General features: G+C 34.5%; 1 protein-coding gene across 1 annotated transcript in view; it reads left to right on the forward strand.

Annotated features, from left to right (window-relative positions):
- The window catches only part of SCFD1 (sec1 family domain containing 1), a 50033-nt gene that overhangs the window by 21120 nt on the left and 6627 nt on the right, over positions 1-22286 (forward strand). The window contains exons 14-21 of the mRNA XM_030240018.2: positions 485-566; positions 7432-7528; positions 10826-10896; positions 11780-11859; positions 12394-12456; positions 13478-13553; positions 15743-15796; positions 20133-20185. Coding sequence (XP_030095878.2) covers positions 485-566; positions 7432-7528; positions 10826-10896; positions 11780-11859; positions 12394-12456; positions 13478-13553; positions 15743-15796; positions 20133-20185 — 576 coding nt within the window. The remainder of the gene's footprint in view (positions 1-484; positions 567-7431; positions 7529-10825; positions 10897-11779; positions 11860-12393; positions 12457-13477; positions 13554-15742; positions 15797-20132; positions 20186-22286) is intronic.

Raw genomic sequence — 22286 nt, forward strand, 5'->3', positions numbered from 1 at the left:
ATTGTACTTTCAGTATTCTTTGAAATAAATATCTTTCAATGGAGGCTGTTCAGGTCTGTAATATAGTTTAAATGCTTTATAATTCTGATAAAGTTAAATGCAGTGTCCTAAACCAGTGCTTGCATATGTAACTTCCACAGTGTGTTTGACTTTGGAGTCTTTCCTCAGCAAAGACAAGTAATCTAAGTGCATCATAGATTTGCTTGCACTGTTCCACCAAAATCCCCAACCTCTGCATTCTTTCATTAAAAAAAAATTTAAAATTCCCTTCTTCAGGTATGGTTATGAGAATCATTACATCTTAATGTTGTCATTTTTTTAGTTCCAACCCTATTCTGTAATTCTAGATTTTAAATAGCTTTTAAATAGCTTTCCAACCCAGACTGTTCTATTATTCTGTAAATGTTTTAGTGCCTACTGTATACACTACACAATTCAACTAACAGTGCAAATCAGCAGGTTAGTTTGTATTTAATCTCTCCAGCTCTCTTCCAGAACTTCTGGAAAAGAAGAGGCTCATTGATCTTCATACAAATGTTGCAACAGCCGTTTTGGAGCACATAAAGGTACAATTGCTCTCTAACTTGACTTTTCTGTCAGTAGTACTCTTTAACTTAAGGAATATATTTGAGGCAGTGGAGATAAGTTAATGAGCCTTCTCAGTGGTGCTACTTTTTCAGAATTCACTGTGTAGCATTACTTAGTGTTGAAGGGTGAGAGAGAATGAATTTTGAATGCCTCTGCATGGAAAGCAAAGAACACCAGTTCTTTGCTTATCAGAATTTACTAGTATATTCTCATTTTTTTAATGGTGGCCACAGCTGTTATTGTGGGTTGAAGTCTTTCATAAAATAAGTGTATGATGGTAAGTTTATGGTGTTTTGTTTATTTTAGAGATGTATCATGGCAGTTCATGACTTCAGTCTGTGCAATCTTCTGTTCTGTATGTGTTTGTCAGAAGGGCACTGTTGACTGCTCACCAGCAAAACTCATACCCAGAGATGTGGCAATAATGGTGCAACTTACTGAAGTGCTCTTTCCAGCAGGGTCTGTGTTAGATGTCTTGTGTGTAATTTAAGATCTTCCCAAGGGGGTTTGTCTTTCCTGTTTTAAGTCTGCTGCTTTTGTCAGAGACCTTACAAGAGGCATTCGTGTCAAGTGAAGGCCCTGGTTACTGCTAGGATAACTTGGAAAATGGATTTGTTTTCACAGCATGAAAACAGAAATTGTAGATGAGGCTTTCAGAAATGCTGACATTCTTTTCAGTTTTGGAAGGTGTTTCAAACACCAAGTCTCACTGAAAATCAGTAATTAGAGAGTTTTACCCCAAGCTACTTAAAATTCTTGGAAGGCAATGTGTTTTTGAAGCTAGCTTTAGCATTTGTAAAGAATGTAAGATCTGTCCTCAGTTATTATTGCTACTGATTTTTTTAAAGTGCACCATATGAACAAAGGATTAATTCTGCAATTAAATTAATAAATTCATTTTACCTATTTATAAAGTTGGAGAAGAGGTAAGTGTCTGTGCTTAGCTCATTACTGTAGGGGCTAGTACACTATTAGGTATGTCAATTTTCATATCTGACAGTTTAAAAGCAGTACTTTATTACCACTGAAAAAAATTGAAGTTAACAATATTAATATTTTGATGCCTTGACTGTAAATTCACTTTTCCAGGAAAGATACTGGCATGATAATGGCAGGCCTAGACCAGTAGTATTCTATATATGATTTGTTGGTTGGAAAACAAGTTTCAGAGCAAGATGTAGAATGGAAGTAACATCAGTTTGGCTTTCCAGTATCCTATTGGCAGTGAGCTGGAGTCAGATGTATTAAATGATAGCAATGCACTTGATTACCCAGAGGTGGAAGGAATTGCCTTATCTGGGCACTTAGCCAGCCTTTGGCTTGCTGCTCTGATAGGGAGGCTGAGGCTGCTATTAGGGAGTGCCCTAGGAGTGGTGGTCCATTCCTCCACAATTCTTAATTCTGGTACTGCAAAGCACTCAGGCTCTTCACCTTCTTATTGTATAAATGTCAAAGAAAATTGTGAGACAAATGGCCATGCAGTTTCTTCAATATATTTATATGTACATCTCCATTCATCTTTTCTTTTGATTTAAAAAGCATCAGTTTATCTCCAGATATTTAGGAAACTTGTCTTAAACTAATGCAGACGGATGCGTTTTTTCTATTGAAATATGCTTATGGCAAAGCCTTTTAACTGAATCAATGTAAAGTTTATTCCAGCTGCTTTCTCCTGATCATTCTCTCCTCTCTTTTCACCCTCCAGTGTTAGAAAAAGTATCTTTCAATCATGAGCTGTGTAATTTTAGTAGACAGGACGTTATGCTACCTAATGGATTCCTCAAAAATACTCTCAAAAAGGGCAGTGTCTCATCCAGTACTTTCAAAAGAAATTCTGATGAGACATTGACTCAGTGATTAATAGGTTTTATGCAAAGTTACATAATGAAACCAGATTAGGATAAGGCTGAATTTTTTTTTGCAAGTAAGTGCTAAGGTCATGAGGAGCTAGTGGGGTGCCATGCTCTTCTTCAGGTTACTATATTTTCACTTCTAAAATAATCAGGAAGTGCATTCATACTTTAAAACAGACTATTTGCATTATCCATTATGGGGTTTTACTATATTAATTATTTGAACATTTTTCTTCACTAAATATATAAGGTTCTATGTGAAGAATGCAACGAAACCTGCTTTGGATCTACTAAGTGAACTTAATTTTTCTTGTGGTTGTACTTTAATGTTCAGTTTACAGCTGCTTTCCACATTCCCTTGGATCATTTTCTAAGACACAGCAAGAGGAAACCAGAAATTAATCACGTACTTACGGGTCCTGACAGTTTTTTGGCTTAAGATTTAGTGAAATAATGGAAAGTATGCATCACTTTTTCATGAAGCAAACCATCAAGTATTTATTGTCAGTGCTTAGAACAAATGCATCCTTGTTTTGCATTTATTGGTTTTTCCTCTGCTGAAGCTGGTCACTAAAGGTCTGGACCAAACAGATAACAGATTTAGAGCTAGAGTTGCCTGTGTAGCTGCTTTAAAGTTTCAAGTAATGCTTCTCTTTGCATGTCATTCTAATATGAATAGAATTACTGATTTATGTTAAATCATGAATATAAAAAGATGCACACATACATGTTTCTAAAATGATGGTTGGGGGAGTAGATTAAATAATCTCTTTCTAGAATTCTACAGATGTGAATTTAAGTGGTAGATTTTTATATGTATTGTTGTCTGTCTTAAATTACTTGTATTTGGTTTAGTTTGTTGGGTTTTTTTAATTCCTACATGGTTTTTTTATATATCTCTACTTCTGCTTGATCTCAAAGTCTGATACTCTGAATGATCTCTTAATTGGGATCCTGTTAATTGGGATTGACAATAGCCTTTCAAGTTTTCAAATTCATGTTTTTAAAGGAATTCCACTGTTTTAAGTACTCTGTTTTAAATAAGGTTACATTTTGGTCTTACACCATGTGAAATGGTATGTGTCTGTGAAATATGTAGGTCATAGTGGTCCAGGCTGTTCTTCTGTGGTTCAGAGCTGATAATTCATTAACCTTCTAGTAACTACAGCTTTTTCTGGGTTTGGTTGCAGTGACCTTCCAATCTTGATTCTGTGCAGTTCAGTGAAAAGGAATTGCCTGTGTCTGCCACTCCCAGCCTTCTTCCAGAGTTTCTCTTCCTCTCCACAGCAGCACACTATAATTACCTGGCCAGCCTCCCTCATTCTGGACACAGCTATTTCTGGTCTTTCTCTGTCAGCATTTTTGAAAAAGACCTCAGATAGTTTCTTAGAAAATGTCTTCTCTCTTCTGCATATTCTCTCTCTCTAAAATTAAGAACTTTCTTAGTGAAAAGAGGATAAAAGAGCTTCCAGCAAGTCTCTACAAAAATTACCCTCTAAGAGATTTTAATGGGTCCTGCCTCCACTTACTGACTTTAAAAAGAAGGAATTTTGTGTTCATTTTGGAGTACAGTGCTCAAATAGACTTTCCCATGCACTTCAGTAATTTTCCCTAAAATAAGTTTTGGCTTACAAACAACCTATTTTCACAAATATATTTTTTTAAAAAAGCAAGCTGAAGTGTGGCACTTTAACTGCAATGTAGGATCCTGTTTCTGAAAGGGCAGCCAGAAAGATCTCTTGAATGAGATTGGTGTGGAACAAGATGTCATAATAGAAAGTCAAGAGCAGGAGGCAGAAAAGGAATAACTGTAAAAGTAAATGCATCTTTATTTTATTTTTTTTTTTACTATTATTGATTTACTTCACATTGCTTGCCAGTTTGGCACCCATAAGAACATATTCTTTGCTGTGTTTTTTATTGAATCTACAGGATTGTTTAGCTCCTATTCCCCAGCTTTTCCTCTTGGCTTGTCTGTGAGTTTGCCATTGAGTGAGCAAAATTGCACTTATTTAAATTAAATGGGACATCTGCTTCTTATCAGCACCTCTTAGACAAGTTGGCTCTTCGAGAACTGTCTCATTGATGTGGCAGATCTGGGATATCTATCAAAAGGTAACTAGTTGTGTTTAAGGCTATTCAGTAACCCATATGAAATTTGATTAGGTGTCCACCCAATTCCTAGCAAACCAGTATAAGAAAAGTATTGCTCTAATTAGATCTTTGCTAGTAACTTTCATTAGTTATCTAGTGAAGAAGCAGATGAATAGGCTTACCATATTGATCCATCTCTTCAGTTTGTCACATCAGACAGAGTCTCAAAAGTTTTACATTGCTGCTTAGCTCTGATGTCCCTAGTGTGGATAGAAAAGAAAAAAATAGACAGTGGATAGAAAAAAAAAACATGGACCTGAAGTTTTGGGATTTTCAGTTTGGGGGTTTTCCACCAAGGACTGCTGAGTTCAGACTTCAGAAGTAATTCTGCAAAATTTTTGAAGAGAATGAGTGTACATTTATCATTAATGTTTCAGTTTAGGCTCAAAGTATAACACATATATGCAACCAGTGAATTTTCTTTGCTGCTGGTAATCTGTTTTGTTCAGCAGCCATAGTCAAGCAGTCATGAAGTTGCACGTGGCTGAGAAGAATTTTACCCAGCCTGTGCTCCAAGTAAGTTAACAATTTTCAATCTGTTCTTAAAATTGAAAGTAACTGATGTTTGAATTACAAAATTTTATTTAGAAGTTGATCTGTAAACAAATACAGAGAAAAAAGTGAATCTTTTTATTTTGTACATTTTTACTTGCCATCTGCATAAATTTCTCGTAAACAGATCACCAGCTAAGATAATATGGGCTTTGCCAAATTCAACAGTAATATATTTAAGTTTATAAGATAAAGTTTCCACATTTCAAGACAATCTCTTTTTTATTGGATGCCTTTTGTCAGGGAAAAATATTTTAAACTTAAAAACATTGAATTTAGCCTCACATAACAAGATACTAATGTAGATGAAATACAAAAAGAAGTGAATGTGATGGAAATACTTAAAAATTGTACTAGTTTCTTTGCAATTGCTTTATGTCTATAGAGAGATTTAAGGAAACTGTAACACAGAAAATCTCCAAGGCACTGTAGCATTGAGGTCTTACATGGTTTACCAGATACCAAATTGCATGTGATGTAAGGCTTGGGAAAAGGCTGGTAGCTGGGTTCTATTCAGACTTCATACTACTCTCTTAATATAAACTCAAGGTAAATATAGCTTGAAAGAAGCTCTAGTCCTTTTTTTTTTCTTCATTTCATGCCCCTTCCATGTAGTCATAGTCACTATAACAATCAACAGAAGACATTCTTCTGCCCCTAAAAGTAACAGGGGTCATGGCTGAGTGCTCTTCATGGTAATTTACTTTATTAGCTGTAATTGCAAGCATCCACAAAAGCTTTAAATTAAGTTGTTGCTTTGCAAGTAACTGCTCTTCTCAAGGAGTTTAGTGAGTAGGGACTGAGAAATGGAAGCATTGTATAGCAACCTGCATCATAAGATAATCACCAAATGCTTTCAATGTAAAAATATTCTTGTAATTCATATCTTTTTTACTTTGCTTTCTCTTCTTTAGCTCTTTTTTGAGGAACTTACAGTACTCAGAAAGTGAAATATCCTGATAGCCTTCTACTAGAGAAGTACCTTTTTTTTTGAAGAGGTGGTAAAATAACTTTTTTGAGATTAATTTTTTTATTTGTGATCTCAGAAATAATTTTAGTAGAATTCAGGAATATGTGAAAACCAGGCTTCTAAAGTTTTTATGTCCTATCATTGCAAGTACTACTGCACTGAATAAAATATGCCATAGCAGTTTTAAATGCTTTGGCATTATCAGGCCAAATTTCTCGAATAATTTAACCCAAGAAATGTGAAGTGACTCTTGCTCACTCTGGCAATATCATTTCAGTCTCACAGCAGCAGAGGTGTGCACCTGACACACTTCCAAAGCAGCAGGGTGGAGATCCACTCTGCCAGTCTCCTGCTGGAGCCAATACCTGGCTGAATGTGTTCAAACACCAGGATTTAGTTAGTTCCCAAATACTAAGGTCTTGTAAGCTGAGTAGCTGTCACCTTGGGTGTGATGCTACATTTTAATGTTCATACACACCTAATGATCTGCATTGTAATGGAATGTTATAAAATAAGTTCTGGGGTGCATTTTTCTATTTTTAGCTTGTAAGATCACGATCAATAAGTGCAAAGCTTTTCTGTTTGTGCAGATGTGCTGCAGTGCAGTCATTGCTTGCATGGCCATGTGATGTCTTCCATAAAGCTTTTTCCTCAATAATTTTGTATAGTCCCTGTGCCATCCTCCCTAAAAGGATTTTCACAAAATCCAGATGTGTCATTGTATAATGAGAGACTTCTTTTCCAGTGTTAACAAGATAATCTAATTATAAACTTCTCCATCTCTGGTGTGAGTGAATTGTAGCAAACCTTTGATCTGAGGTAGTATTTCTGTAGCAGCCCAAGCTGGCAGTTGCCAACATTCAGGATGATGCCTTAATGTATAAAGGAATTTCCCATATTTATCTGCATTGAATAATTGTCTTGTGGTCTGAGAGCCTGGAGGTTCAGAATAAATTGAACATAATATTCACTTGACCATTATTTTTTCCTTGGCAGTGTGTATGATGGCATGTAGTTTTCAGCTGTGGCAAAGCCTTAGAAAACAAAGCTTCTCTTCCAGTTCAATATTCACAGCAGACACCCCTTGCTTAACTTGCTTTTTCACTTTCAGTATGATAATTAAATACACATCAACTTTCTGAGAGTTAATAAAAGCAGATTATGATGCAAGCAATAGTTACTTTTGGTGATAATTTATTTAAAAATAAAAATTTAAAAAATGTATTTCTAACTTAACCTACATACCTCTTGAAAGAGAAAACAAATATTCTTTCACAATTTTAGATGCTAACCCTAACACTTACTCTTAAACAGAGTCGAAAGCTGGATGTGTATTTTGAATATGAGGAAAAAATAATGAGCAAATCCACTCTGGATAAATCTCTTCTGGACATGATTTCTGACCCAGATGGTGAGTACTTTAAATCTAAACTTGGTATAAAATTTGTTAAGCTATCCAATAAATCTATACCTGCTTGGATTTCAGGGTTGGTAGAGAGCAACCTGTGCAAGATTTGTAAAGAAAACAGCTTTTGATTGATCTTCAGTAGCAGTCTAGAGAGTTTAATGCTTCAGTTGAGTAATGTCCAAAATGTTAGCTACTTCTGCAGCTCTACTAAAATCCTATCCTAACCCCTTATTTTTGAAGGTCAATATATTTTTTTTGTGCTTTTCCAGTATTTAGTAATGTAGCATGACATTCTGTGGTCTGAACAATGCCAATTCTTTAAAATCCTCCTGCATGTTTTATAACATATACATACCTCATGTTTTTAACATATAGATACCTCATGAACACAATGAAAACATCATAGAATTTGATCAGACCAAGGGACTGTAATGTAGATAGCTCCTGCTCGTGTGAGGAAAGAGATGAATGGGACAAGTGGAGAGAAGGGACACAAGATATGAATTGGCCAGTTCACTGGGACTCACCTGAAGCTTTGCATGTGCTGATTCAGCTGTGCCATGTCTGTTTTGATCATGTAAGAGCACAAGCAATGCATCCCAGCTTCTGTGTCAGATATGGGTCATACATATCAGAACATTGCACACCAGGGGTGCTCGGGTTCTCTGTTAGCAGGAGTCACTGGGGATCTTTTTCTGAAAGGCTGACCCAAATGACTTCTCAGCTTTTTCTATTATTCCAGCATCAATTCTTCTTTCAGTCTGTCACAGCTTGATGTGTGTCATAACCCTCTGACAGATTTCAGCATGATCTGATACCAGTTGGCTGGAAGAAAATAACGTGCAGAGCAAAATTGTAAAACTTAAATTGAGATCTCTGAGTTGTCTGCATACTGGCAATTATGTTGGCAAACGTCAAGAATTTAGAGACCCAGGGTTCCTGCTCATTTTCCAGTATGCTGTTCAAGAAAATGTTTTGTTACTACATGATTATGTGTGTAGTCATACAGCTACATACTGAGCTTAATGCCTGCTTGGAGTTTGTATAATGTTTCATATTTATAGAAGGGGTATTTATACATCCTGCTGACATTCTACAAAAATCTTTTAGTAGTGTCCATGCTATATAATCAAAGGGCAGTAGGAGAAATAGTGCACAGTTGGTAGAAATCTGAGCTAAAATTTTAAAGATCTCGCAATGGGTCAATTTAATAAGCTTTCAGAAAATCTAATGTCAGGCATCAATCTGTAATTCAGTACATGCATTCATTTTTTATTTGAAGTTAATAAGAATATGTACAATCTGTACTTTTATTAAGCACCAATACAATTACTTTTTACTTGAATCCACATTTTCTATGCCTTTTTAGAGTTCAGTGTAGAGCAAATTGTTTTCCAAGCCTGATGTATCTTACCAACATTCCTATTGGCAAGGTTCCTGGGTTTTACACAAGAGAAAGATTAGATTCACAAGCTAGAGTTTTTCTTCATTAGCTAAGTATTCATGTTCTCACAGTGTTATGTTAGCATTTTATATGCATTGTCTAGGTTTAAGTTTATGCAAGAAAAAGATTTAAGTTAAATCTCAGTGATTATTTCCAGGCATGATGTCTTGTTAAACTGTCCAGCCTCATATTGTGTGATTCACTGAGAAATACCATCAGAAAACATTTTTAAGGAATAATACATCAAGTCTTCCTGGGCTTCTGTTGGAATATTTATTGGCATTATGTGTGGGGATATTTCTCTTGTGGACAATGGGATCTGCAGAGCTCTTGATGAAAGCACTTAGATGTGACCACTTAACAGCTGCAGAATTCAGCCTCCCATTTTTTGCTGTGTTGTTCTCATCCACCACTCAGGACTATTTGCTGCCTCCCACTTGAGTGGTATTACCATACCCTGGAGTAGGGATAAAATGGGAGCTAAGGGCTGCCTGCTGGTTTTTCAATTGAATATAAAATTGGTCCATTCTAGGTTTGCCGAGTTAGGTTTTCTTTAGAATGTTGAGCAGTTTGCCTCTCTGTGCTGTCACAGATCATAAGTCTAGAATAGTAGTGAATATTTGTCAGGCAGTTGACCTGAGTCTTACAGCTGCTTATGACAGCTTTTTTTGCCCAAGTGAATTCCAGGTGGATCTCTACCTAGAAAGCTGGCTTTTGGTTTTGATAATACAAAGTTTCTTCAGTTCTTGATCTTCTGACTTACTTGTATTTGGTAAAGGTTAGTAAAACCTACTTTGAGAAGATTGTCCCATGTCATAAATGCTCATTATGACAGCGCTTACTCTTAACTTCTGCCAGACTAAATATATGCTCACTTATAAATAAAAGTTGCAGATTAGGTCAGATGGTCTCCTGCTGACATAATCCACATTCCATAGTAGGGAAAAACAACCCAAAACAAACAATACAGAAAAAGAAAAATAGGGGAAAAAAAGTCATTTCTTACCCACAAGTACAAGAAAGTGCAGTCTTGTAAAATATTGTACTGAAAGTATCAGGCTTTTATAATGAATTTTAATTTGAAATGTTTGTTTTGAGAAGTTGTTCTTCTGAAAACTTCATTTGAAGCTATTGTTTTTACTAACAGTGATTCCCATCTAGAAAAATAAAAAAGACAGTGATCAAAATCTGATGTAATAGTTTATAGTCTAAGTAATGGCTACACCAACCTTTTGATCTGGAGTGATGAATTTTGATTGCATATGAATAATGCTTCCCACGAATGGGAAGTGGTTTTCTCCAACAAAAGAGGATTTAGGAGATGAAATTCTTTCTGAAGGCAAGTTGGAAGTTCAGGGTTTTTTTTTCCTGACCAGAGGTTCATAGAAGTGCTTTTGAAGTTGTCAGTTATTTCAGTACAGTGAACCATAGAGCTGTGTAAGCAAGTTGTAGAGCTAAAAAATAATATGCTGTGGCTTTTACTTCTATGATTTTTCTTTATTCTGCTTTTTCATGGAGCTACTTCCAGATAACTTTTGCAGTCTCCCCATAAAATAAGTCATAATTTCTCTACTTAATTTATTAAGTATGTTATATGAAGAATAATATTTACTACAGACAAAAAGGGGAAGTGTAGAACTTGCAGAAGAATGAACACATCTAACCCAACTCTTAATAAAATTGTTGTATGTCTTTCTACCATTTTACACATTGAAGAAGGCCCTGGTTATCAATAACATTTATTGTTATAACTAAAGATCTGCATGTACATATCTATGGCTACTGAAGAGCAGTTAATGTAGCAGCATAGTTACAATTGTAGTTTATAATTCTTTTTTTTTTCTTTCTTATTGTAGCAGGAACTCCTGAAGACAAACTGCGATTATTTCTCATCTATTACATAAGCTCAGCTCAGGCACCTTCAGAGGTACCTATGTTCTTTACAGCTTCCAACAGCAGATTCTACCACAAAGGATTTTCATTTCAGCACTGAGTAGACATTTCTGTTTCTTTGCAAAGGGAAGTACAAAATGCCCAGGAAATTCTCAAACTTTAAATAAATTTTGTCTTATTGCCAGAAAATCTGCTCACAAAGCTTTAGCCACCATTTCAAAGAATATGAATGACTAGTAAGAAGGAATATTATATTGTGACATATTTAGATCAGAGTTACTGCAGGACACATCTTAGCATGCTTTCTATTACTCTGCTCCACTGCTCAAAGATATAGGTAAAGCAAAACGAAGATATGACTCATTTCACTTCATATCTTCAAGAATGATTGAGTCAGTTGAGTAGCAGGTGAATGAAGGAGAAATCTGCCAATATCTGAATAATCCAGGAAACAATTTCTTCATATTTCTTTTGAACTTAGGATGATTAATTTCAAGGAAAATTCTTACACTGTAGAAACATTATCTGATGGAAAAAATGTTTGGTTAGGCAAATAGAAAGTGTTTGTATTCATGTATATTAGCTCCTCTTTGTTTATTATTTACTGTTTTGATGTTGTACAGAAACCAGCATTCTGTTGGTGCTAGTATAAAGACTCTTCCATATCTGAAAGTCCACAGGATTTAATTCCACAAACACTGTTCAGTTTAATGGGATCTGCTCATGGCAAATTTAATTTCAAGTTGCATTTCCATACCTGGTAGGAAATGGGGTTAAGATTCAAAATTACTTTTTAACTTGGGTCATTGCTATAACTTTGCACTGCTTATTTAATATTTAGATAAGGATATCTTGTCTTAGTACATGGGGTTAAGAGTAACTTCAACCTTTTATAATTCTCCACTTAATGATTTCAGGTTGACTTGGAGCAGTATAAGAAAGCATTGATGGATGCAGGTTGTAATCTTGCTCCTTTGAGCTACATAAAACAATGGAAGTAAGTAAATTTTTTTTTCTTCTGTATGATGTTAACTGCATTGTGTTCAGGAATTATGTGTTACTTCTCTTAAATTGTAAATTATCCTAAATATTCATTTGGTGTAAGTTTTTACTGTCATTGTTATGGTAATACATGCAAATCTTATTTTAAAACTAAGCTCCAGTAGTGCCAGAACACTATAGAACATGACATGTGGTAGTGCCCTTAATGATCCAGGACAGAAATAACTTATTGAATTAATTGAAAAGTTGTGCTAGTTCAGACTCCAGAGTTTTTTTTAGTTCATACCAAGGAGTCATGTTGGATATCAGTTATTGCAGTTTTACATGGTATTTAAATGAAATACTTTAATTATAAAATCTAATTCCTTTTGCCTTTGTAGGCAAGAGGGATGCATATAATAAATAAATAGTTACTTCCTGAAAAAGTTCAAAATGCAGAAGTTTTTTCACTTTCAGATGACTAGAGTGGAACATTCTACAGAAGTGTGTGCCTTAGATAAATATTTGATTTCTATCCCTGCTTTCACAGAGCTTTCACTAAGATGGCTTCAGCTCCGACCAGCTATGGAAACGCTACACCTAAACCTCTGGGGTATGCTTTTGGTTAATTTTTTGTAAGCCATTGGGTTCTTTTATCCTATTTTAGTAGTGCTGAAAGTGTACTTAGTGTTATACAGGGCCCAGAACAAAACATCTCCCCATTTGTAAAATTTTTTAAGTGACAGTTACAAGCACTCATCTCCCCTTAACAGTGTACAGTACACACAGGGAGGAAAAGAAAAGGATCTGTGACTAAATTCACAAACTGTCTTCATGCAGTGCCCTCTGCACCTGCAGATTAAATGCACTCTCACAGGAGAGGAATTCAGCAGCAGGAACTGGATCTGTGACAGCTATCACTTTGAGCCTTAAGTGGTCAGTGACAGAAGATAAAAACAGTCCTGTCTATTCAAAATAATTTTTCTCTTGGGTTTAGAGACTGTTGGGGAGGCAAGAATACACTGGAATGTCCTGGACTGGGTGTCTGACTGCTTGTTGAAAGGTGTAGTTATTTATTTCAAGAAACAAGAAAAAAATTACTGTGCTAAGGTTACATATATCCAGTACAGAATATAGGACTGGGATCTTTCCATTCTTCAGAGGATTTCAGTCCTCATTACCAGCTTTACTTTCAGCAATGCCCTGTCACAGTTGTAAGGAATCTGTGGCTCAGTATGGTTAGAGAGAATTCGGGTGCTGGTTCACTTGGGAAAATTGCTCTTTGGTTTGTTGGAGATGCTCAGCATCTCTGTTAACCTTGGTCATTAGGATACCCACTTGAAAGGAGCACTCAAATCCTTACATTACTGAAGTTGTAAAATAAACTGTTCAGTGGATTAAATCCAAAGCTCCCATTGATAGGTGAGGATCTATCTGTTAGATTACGAGTGTATTTCCATACACTTGATTGCCATGAATGAAGAATATGAAGTGATATGAAGAATATATTTTATGACAAACTGAATTACTTAGGTCCTATTGACTTCATTGGGAATTGGATGTCAGTATAAAGCTTAAGAATACCAATAAAAACCAAAAAGATCTTATACATCATCTTTATTTTGTTTTTTCAGTCTGTTTTCACGTGTTATGAATACGGGATCACAGTTTGTAATGGAAGGAGTGAAGAACTTGGTACTGAAGCAACAAGTGAGTTTAAAATAACAATTATAAAGTCTATCATGAGTATTGTGAACATTTGGAAAAACTAATTTCAGTACCTTTGTCATATTAATAAAATCCATTGTACAGTGAAAAAAGTAAACATAAATCTCTGCTAATGGATAGATTGTAACTATTCATAACTTATTTGATATCTGGAAGTTACCCTTTGTAACTTCCAGATATCAAATAAGTAATGAATAATTCACATTTTCTTTGAAGACCTCTTTGTAGCAATTAAGACTGATTTCAGCATTATAAAAAGAACAGCTGTGGAATACTTAAAGTGGACTAGACCATCAAACAACAAACAGTAACCAAAAAAATATACCTATCTGTATCTTTACTTAGAACTACATTCATTAAGTTAATCTATTTCAAAGTGATTAAAAGGCTGAAAGTGTTAGTTCTCTGTTTATTTACAATTCAGACATTACTTTTTTCCCATGTGAGTGTAATGTATACAACCATAATCTTGTAATGTGCATGAAAATACAAATATGTTTATAATGACATGTTCTCCTTTAAATATTCACTTAACTTTGTAAAATATTTCTGAGCATAACTTGCCTGAAAATATACATCCCCCCAAAGAAACCAAACAGCAACAACAAAAAAAAGAAACTGGTTGTATAACTTGCAGCTGGTATGTTGAATTGGGGTTCCTCCTTCTTACAGAGGATACATTATTTTCCCAATATGTAATTTCATTAGATGGCAATAAATAAATATTTATTTACAGTTTAAAATCTTAATTCTGTAGTATTCTCACATCAGGATTTCTGAAAAAAAAAGATAATTTGTTATATTATAATTCAGTTGAAGAGTCAGAATTCAAATTAGAAATACAACTTATTAGAACTAAATAAAATGAAAACTAAAGGTTTGTCCTTTTGACCTACTTAATCTTATCATTGTCATTGTTTGTTTATTCAGGCTGTTATACACATAATTTATCCATGAAAGGTATCAGCTGTCACAGAAAAGTTTAAAACTGGGGTCGCAGATTTGTAGGGCAGTTAATGAAGTTAATTCTGCAGGAATTTCACTGTGACTAGAACGATAAGCTGCATTGCAGAGTTACAACTCAGTGGTATATCATGAAATATGACTGAGGAAAATTTAAACATGCAGCTTGCCTGTGTGTTAAATGAGAACTCTTCAGATAAACTGTTATTTATAATAGAGAACAAGTATAGTCTCCAGGAGACTTCATCCTCTCCTTGCATTAAACATTTTGTCATTTCTTTAAATGTGTGGCTTTAAAGAGTTAATGTTTTTCTGTACAAAATGGCTTGCATTGTTTTGCATTCTGAGGAAGCAAAAGACCAATTTCCTTTGTTTTCAGGATGTGCCTTTCTGGCTTTTAATTTCTTCTCCAGGTATTTTATGTTAGCCACATGGGAAGCCTTTCTTCCTCATATTTTTAAGCCTAATGTAGGTCTGTGGCATTTCTATTAAAGCTAACTTTTTATTTTTCCTTCAGTAATTCAGGGATTCACATCAGTTTTCCAGTGTAATACGTAGATCACCCTTTGGAATGTCCTCTTTTGATACATTCTGTCAACAAGACTCATTTCCAATCCTGTTGCTATGTAAACTCACCCTCAGTTTATTATAATTGAAGTTGTTTTAACTCCTTAATATTCAGGTCTTCTGTCCCAGCTGACATTTCCTGTGTTAAATAAGGAACAGTAATCTTGAATTTCACCACAGTTTATTCCTTTGCAGGTCATCCAAAAATTTGTTGCCAGGGTTGCTTTTTTTACCCATTTCTTTGACAACATTAGTTCTTTTTTAGAATCACACAATTATCAGCATCAGCTTTAAAAGTCTTTCCTTAACTGCAACATATTTTTTATAAGAATGCATATTTGATCACATCTGCATATGTTGGTAATACCTAAACACAGCTCTGTTTCTGTCTTCACACTTTTTTTGCACTTTATGTCTTATCTTTATCCCCTGGCATTATGCACCTCAGATATTTGCCTTTTTTTACAGAAAAGTAATTTAGGTGATAATAAATAAGCTTAACCTTTATAAAGCATGTGAGGAAAACTGTTTAAAATAGTATTTCAGATGTTCTGTAACCTCTTCCATAAGTAATGAGGTGCCTGGGAATAGTTCTTAGTAAGCTTTTCAGCATTCCATCAGTTTCACATTATGTTTTACAGAATCTGCCAGTCACACGCATTTTGGACAACCTTATGGAGATGAAGTCAAACCCTGTGAGTACAATTGCCTTCATATAGAGAGAGGTGGAGCAAATGAAATCTTGAGGCTGTGATGTATAATGTGCTAAAGCTAATTTTTTTCATGATAGAAAAAATCCAATCTTGCTGTATTTCAAGAATAGCACGATTTTTGTAACTATTTAATAAGACCTCTTTCATTAAAATAGTCTACACAATGGCAATTTATTTGTCTCATTGGAACTAATATTTTTTAGATTTTTCCTATTCTGAGCTTCTATTGCACTTGTGTTATACTAAGCTTCTGTTGTTCCTAAATTTCTACATTAAGCCATAGACTGAAATTTTCTTTGCATCAAAGTGATTGTTTTCTTAAAGAGCACAATTTCAGAAGTGCAATATTTAGAGAGAGTTGTATTAGGGAAAATTACATCTCTCACATCTTGAAACTTTGCTATGTAGAGAAAAATATCTTACTACTGATTCAGTCATTGTGTTTGCAAGCAGAGGTGGTTTTTGTCAGAAAATTCCTCTTCTTGCCTTGTTCCTGGGAAAATTTACTCAGATATTTAAATGTTACAAATTTTTGAGTTGCTTATGTGTTAGCTACACAGTCAAGGCATTTGCTAGAACTTACAACTAAAAGTAGGCCTGATTAGTAGATTTAAAACATTCTTCTTAGTCCACTTTCACCTGCATGTATTAACTGTGTGTACAGAGAGAAAACTAATGGTAAAGTATGAAAATTATCAACATGCAGGTAATCCTTTCTTTTCCTAAACTGTACTTCATAGTTGATATATGCTGTGATTCTTAGCAGATAATTTGCTTTCTCTTAACAAACAAAGGAATTGACACTGTTTTCCAGAGTTAGTGGATTGTTGTTCCTCTTTGAAAGACTTGGAAAAGATGTACAGGGCTAACTTTATTTAGTCAACCAGCAGAGGTCACCCAGAACACTTAGCATAGAAAGCTGAAATTAAAACTATAGATAACTTTTAAAAAAGTGAAAAATTAAACCAATATTTTTTAAAATAAACACTAGCTTCCTTAGGCCACAAGTTTAGGTGTTGATTGAGAAAAGTTTACAAGTCATATGAGGGGGTTTTTTTTAGTTGATTTTTTCACATTTTACTTAGTAGAAAACAGCTACCAGCACTTTGATAATTCAGAGAAAACATTGATCTTCTCACTTAAAAAAATCACTGATTGGGCCAGTCTGTCAGTCAGCAGCTTCCTGTTCCACTGCCATGGCAGAGACAGATACTCATGGCACAGAACAGGGAGTGCCACTTTTCGAGTCATAGGAGACCAGGCAATCCCTAAAGACTGATTCTCCTAACCTGCAGGAAAACTGACAGCAAGTCTGGGAGTAAGTTCAGCTAAATGAAGCAAGCCAGAGAGTCAGTGTGGAATGTGTTTAGACTTGCTGTACTATCAACAGAAGTGAAATTGTATCTGGAAAAGGTCAATGTGTGGAAATACACCATTGTGGCTTCTGTTCATCTTCTGATGTGTGGGATCCTTTTCTGTTTCCCAGAATAGAAAACTACTGCACTGCAGGCAGAACACAAAGGGAGAGGAAAAACGTTCAAGATTTTATTTTTTTACAACACAGAAAAAAGTCTCCTTTATAGTTCAAGAAATCTTCTTAACCACAGTAATCAGTGTATGAAATGTACATACAGATAAAAGGTGTAATGCAAAATTACAGCAGATTATTGAGAAGTCAATTATATACCATGAATGTAAATAATTTATTTTCTAGATTTTATAACTGCAACAATAAAAGAAATATGTGAAATGTACATACAAGTTATACCACAAACATTCAATATATGTTATTGTCAGTTGAAATCTTAAACCTGTTTAGAATGATATCCTGTGCAAAACTCTGTGGGGTTGTCTGTAAATCACTTTGGGTGTTGTCTCTGCTGTTTCTTTTGTCTCTCTGGCAAGGACAAATAAGTCCATGCCACCCATGCTTTCCAAGTTTTTCAGAAGCAGGAACAGCTAGAACAGATCTTAGGGGCCATAATACTATCTTATATCTTTTTTAATTTTTCTAGATTAACTACAGTTACACCTTTTCTTGAAAAGCATATTCAGAAACATTCCTTGATGACCTTAAAAGTAATCAGTTACTTGTGTGTATTTTCAATAGTAATATTTATTGTTAAAAGCACGATTTTAGGCAATTTCTTTTAAGATCCTATTTTAATAAAGGCATATTCTGTTCATAAAACTAAAACATAGTTGCTTTGTTTTGGTGTCATTAAATAGAGGTTGATTAAAACATTGAATCTTTATAAACAAACAGAAGTATACATAAATTTTAATTCATATCTATGAAATTGATCATGATTTACTATAGCCTTATGGAGATCCTTCTAAGGATCTTCTAGAAAATGGTTTGATTACTGAGTGGGGGAAATCTTTGAAAAGTGAACCTTTACCATGTGGTTTAGCCTCTGTCAATACAGTGTGTACATTTGTATTGACTCAAGAAGTAGATAGATCTGATTTGTGATTTATATTAATGAAGCTGTATTTTGGTTAATACTGTCCCTTTCAGCAGATATGGTACCTTTCAGACTTAGGGATATACCTTTCATGCATTACAAAAAAAAATTCTAATCCAAATTGGTCCTGTTAGGTTCTGCAAAAAAACAAATACAGGCTGAAAGTCAATGACATTTCCATAGGTCTTTTTCCATTTTCATTTGAAATAAGTTTATACATTCAGAACTATTTATTTTCTTCTGGAATTGCTTAGGGAAGTCACGAATTCAGTTGTGTGTAAGGAAAATGCTATACACTTGTTTTTATTGGCAGACTTGCTATTTAAAGAAAATAAAATCTACTAGGCTTTCTTTTCCCTGCACCCTCAGCACTGATTTCAGCAGGAATAGTGTATTTAAACAGCAACAGTGGAAAACCCCTAGGTTATCACATTTCTATTGCTTTACCACTTCCTGTGTGTCTACTTACACAAGCCCACAGTGAAAAAACACAGCAGTAATACATTCAGGAGTAAATGTTTGTAATATGTTTATTAACTCTGATTTTTACTTCTGTCATTAATCTGTAATTCACTCGAATAAGCAGAGAAAGTGAATCTCTTTATCCCAGGTACAGGTTTCTCAAATACCTCTCAGTTTTAGTCTCTCAATATCTGTACATTCCCAGCTGTCTTTACCCCAGAGTCACCATACCACCTTTAGGTATGAAGCTGCAAAATCATGAATGCTGGCAGACTCCAGCAGTTGAAATTCCCAGTGGAGCATATAAAAGCATTTCACAGAGATTCAGTGGGAAATTAGATCTAAATTATCTTCTTTTTAAAAGCCAAACTGCAGGATAAGAGAATTATTTTATGTAATTATATAAAAGTTTGTAATATCAAATGGATTTATTTTGTGTGTGTGTAACCACCACATGTATATTAAATACTTTTTAATATTAGAGGTAATTATGCTATGTGACCTTTAGTAAATTCCCCAGATAATTTGTCTACTACTCAAGAAGTATTATTTCTGCTGTACAGAATCTAGAAGTCAGAGGTTTTTGCATGTAAGCACACAGATAAAATCAACTGTAGTTCTGCATGCCGTTTATCAACAAACTAAACTTCACTTGAAAATGTAGTATAGAAACAGGAGAAAGCCAAGAAGTTGTCAGAAGGAGTTACTAAGAACTTTTGTTTTTCATCCATAATAATTGGCAAAAATCCTGCTTGTTGCCAATAAAAACATTGGAAGTGCCTCAGTGTTCTGTGTGAAGAAATTTTTTTTTCTGTAGTTTAGAGAGACTTTTCAAATTTTTGTGAAACTCATTTCTTCTTCAATAGCTTATTTTTGGTTTAATAGTAGTCATAAATCATGACATGAGAAGGATAAGTTACATAACAGTAGCAGATTTTGATCTGTCTTGTCCTTAGCACTCATTGCCACAGAAGTGTTTTGTTTTATAATGTTAAATCAATAGCAGATCTCCATAACCTGGAAAATGTTCATGTTTGTTGCTAACCATCGGTGTTCCTCTAAAGCTGGTAACAATTTTTCTTTCTGCATGCTGTCTTTCTGTTGGGATTTATTATGCAACCAGTGTATTTTTTGGAAAGTGTTTGATAGTCAATTTTAGGTGAACCAGAAATAAAAAGCTCAATAGCACCCTTCATAGCTTCTCACTGTTGTTTATTCTGTACTGGTTCAGTTATATACAAACTTTTTAAATGCTAGTGGACACCACAATGAATGCTGAATGATGTGATGGGAAATGATACTGGTTTGAACATTTAATGTCATATATACAAGCAAAAATTCATTAGCCAAAATTCCAATCTTTTGAGCTAAAACATACTTTTTAATAGGAGACAGATGACTACCGGTATTTTGACCCCAAGATGCTGCGAGGCAGTGACAGGTGAGTTTTGCTTCTTTCCTTTTACTCCATGAAGAGACTAACTTAAGAAATCTATTTTATTTTGCTTGCCGACTACAAGTAATTATTCTGATCATTAATTCTAAATCAAGACAGTTGGTCTTGAAGGAATTTACAACTGGGAACTTGGATCAATCAGATAAATTTTTATAACACTGCAAAAAAAATCTAAAAAAATAAGTGCTAACATGTACATTAGTCACAGGAATGTGCATTAATATTTAGCAATAATAAATGTTAGAGTTCTTCATAGTTGTACTGCTTGGTTTCATAGAAACTTTTCACTGTTTCACTGAGTTTTCACTGTTAGGTTAAATAGTCATTGGATAGTGTACCAAAATTTCCTTGTCACTTTTTAAACAGTTACAATTTTGATTTTAATACAAGCCTTCTTTAGTAATTCGTTAATAAGTTTGAAAAAAAAGAATACTAAAATTTGATTGCATTTACTTTTGCTTAGGTAGGTAGACATTTTATATTCATGTGTATATGAAGGGAGGCTTGGATGTAGTTTATTTTGCCAGTAAAAGAGAGGAAGTGGAATTACATCAGAAGTTTGTAAATCTTGATTTTTGCTTTGTATCTTGAGCTAATAATTGCCTGATAGTCTCACCTAATCTTATATCCTGGCAACAGAGGAGATACTTAATTTTTATATTCTTCCTAAACATATCTGTCATTGAACCTAAGGGAAAAGAATCTCTCATTTGGTTGCACCACTTTATTACAGGATCAGTGTGGATAAAGTAGATCCAGGCTTGGTTTTAGTTATATGCGTGAAAACTCTGTCTCTGCTTAGTTCTCAAACATGAAAAGTAAGAGGACATAAATTTCAAATTATATGTATATTTTATTGTAAAGTATTACAGATTATATAATTTCAAAGATAAGCAAATTTTGAAGTTTTCAAAGAGAAAAGTACTAGTATTTTATATTTCATTTTGATTTCAACGGTCACTGATTTGTGATGCTTTTATAGCATTTTTGGTAGATTTTATGCAAAGATTTGTTTTGCTCAAGCCGAAGGATTTTTTTCAGTTTTTTGCCCTCTCTGTATTGTTCTTATGTTGCTTAAAACAATATAGAAATATTCATTTACAGCAGTTCATAAATGGCATTCTGTGTAGCTGCAATAGTTGTCATAGGGAATAGTTTTTAATTTCTGGTTTGGGATTTGCATGTGAACTCATGTTCCTTAAATCATATTTGGGCATGATAGCAAAACTCATGTAGTGGTTTGCCTAATTGTCCCTTCAAATATTTTGTAGACAATAAAAACATATGCTACTTTTCTTGACTAAATAGTGATATAAAATAATATAATTAGTGGATTTAATTTAAAAGTGGCTGGTTTTATTTTCTAATCTACTCCCATTTTAAGAAATACAGGCATTTCTACTTACTATGTTTTAAATAGAGTAGTAACTGCATTGCTATAATTCAGTCCTAGCAAAACAGACTCTTTCTATCCTGTTTAAAGCCTACCTCAAGTATAAACTGGCTTTGTCCTCTAAAAGGATGACACAAAATGTGTGTGGATTTTGTTGTATCATACTCAAAAAATGACAGAATTGGGGTAACAGTTCTATTTATGGGAAGACTGTAGTATTCCTGACAGAAAAAGCAACACATTAGAGATAGCCATTCCATTTTAAAACCTGTTTTTCTGATATGCTGGAATCTGTTTTGACTCAGTTGTTCTTGGTCACTCAGAGAAAACGTCTTGAAATAAGGGAAAAGGTAATTTGAAGGGGAAAATTCAGTGGTTTTAAGGTATTTTAGAACATAAGATGTATTTGACTTCCTGGGGCTGCAGACCAGTACAGGGCAGGAGGGCAGACTGACCCTTCACAGCTTGTTCTTCACTCTCCCCTTCCCCTGAAGCTTCAAGGTGATGCAGGAAAAGAGGTTTCTTCCCCTCTACCTGCTGCCTGTCCTTGTATGCATATGGAGGAGTCTGTACCACCCAAAATTGTAATTTCCTTCTTCCTCCCTTTATCATTCTGATCCTGCATACCTGCTGCCTGTAGCAGTTTTGGAGATTTGGAAGCATCACTAAGTGTGTGTGCAGGCCCTGCAAACT

This window comes from Serinus canaria, chromosome 5 (assembly GCF_022539315.1).
Source record: "Serinus canaria isolate serCan28SL12 chromosome 5, serCan2020, whole genome shotgun sequence".
NCBI classification, from domain to species: Eukaryota; Metazoa; Chordata; class Aves; order Passeriformes; family Fringillidae; genus Serinus; species Serinus canaria.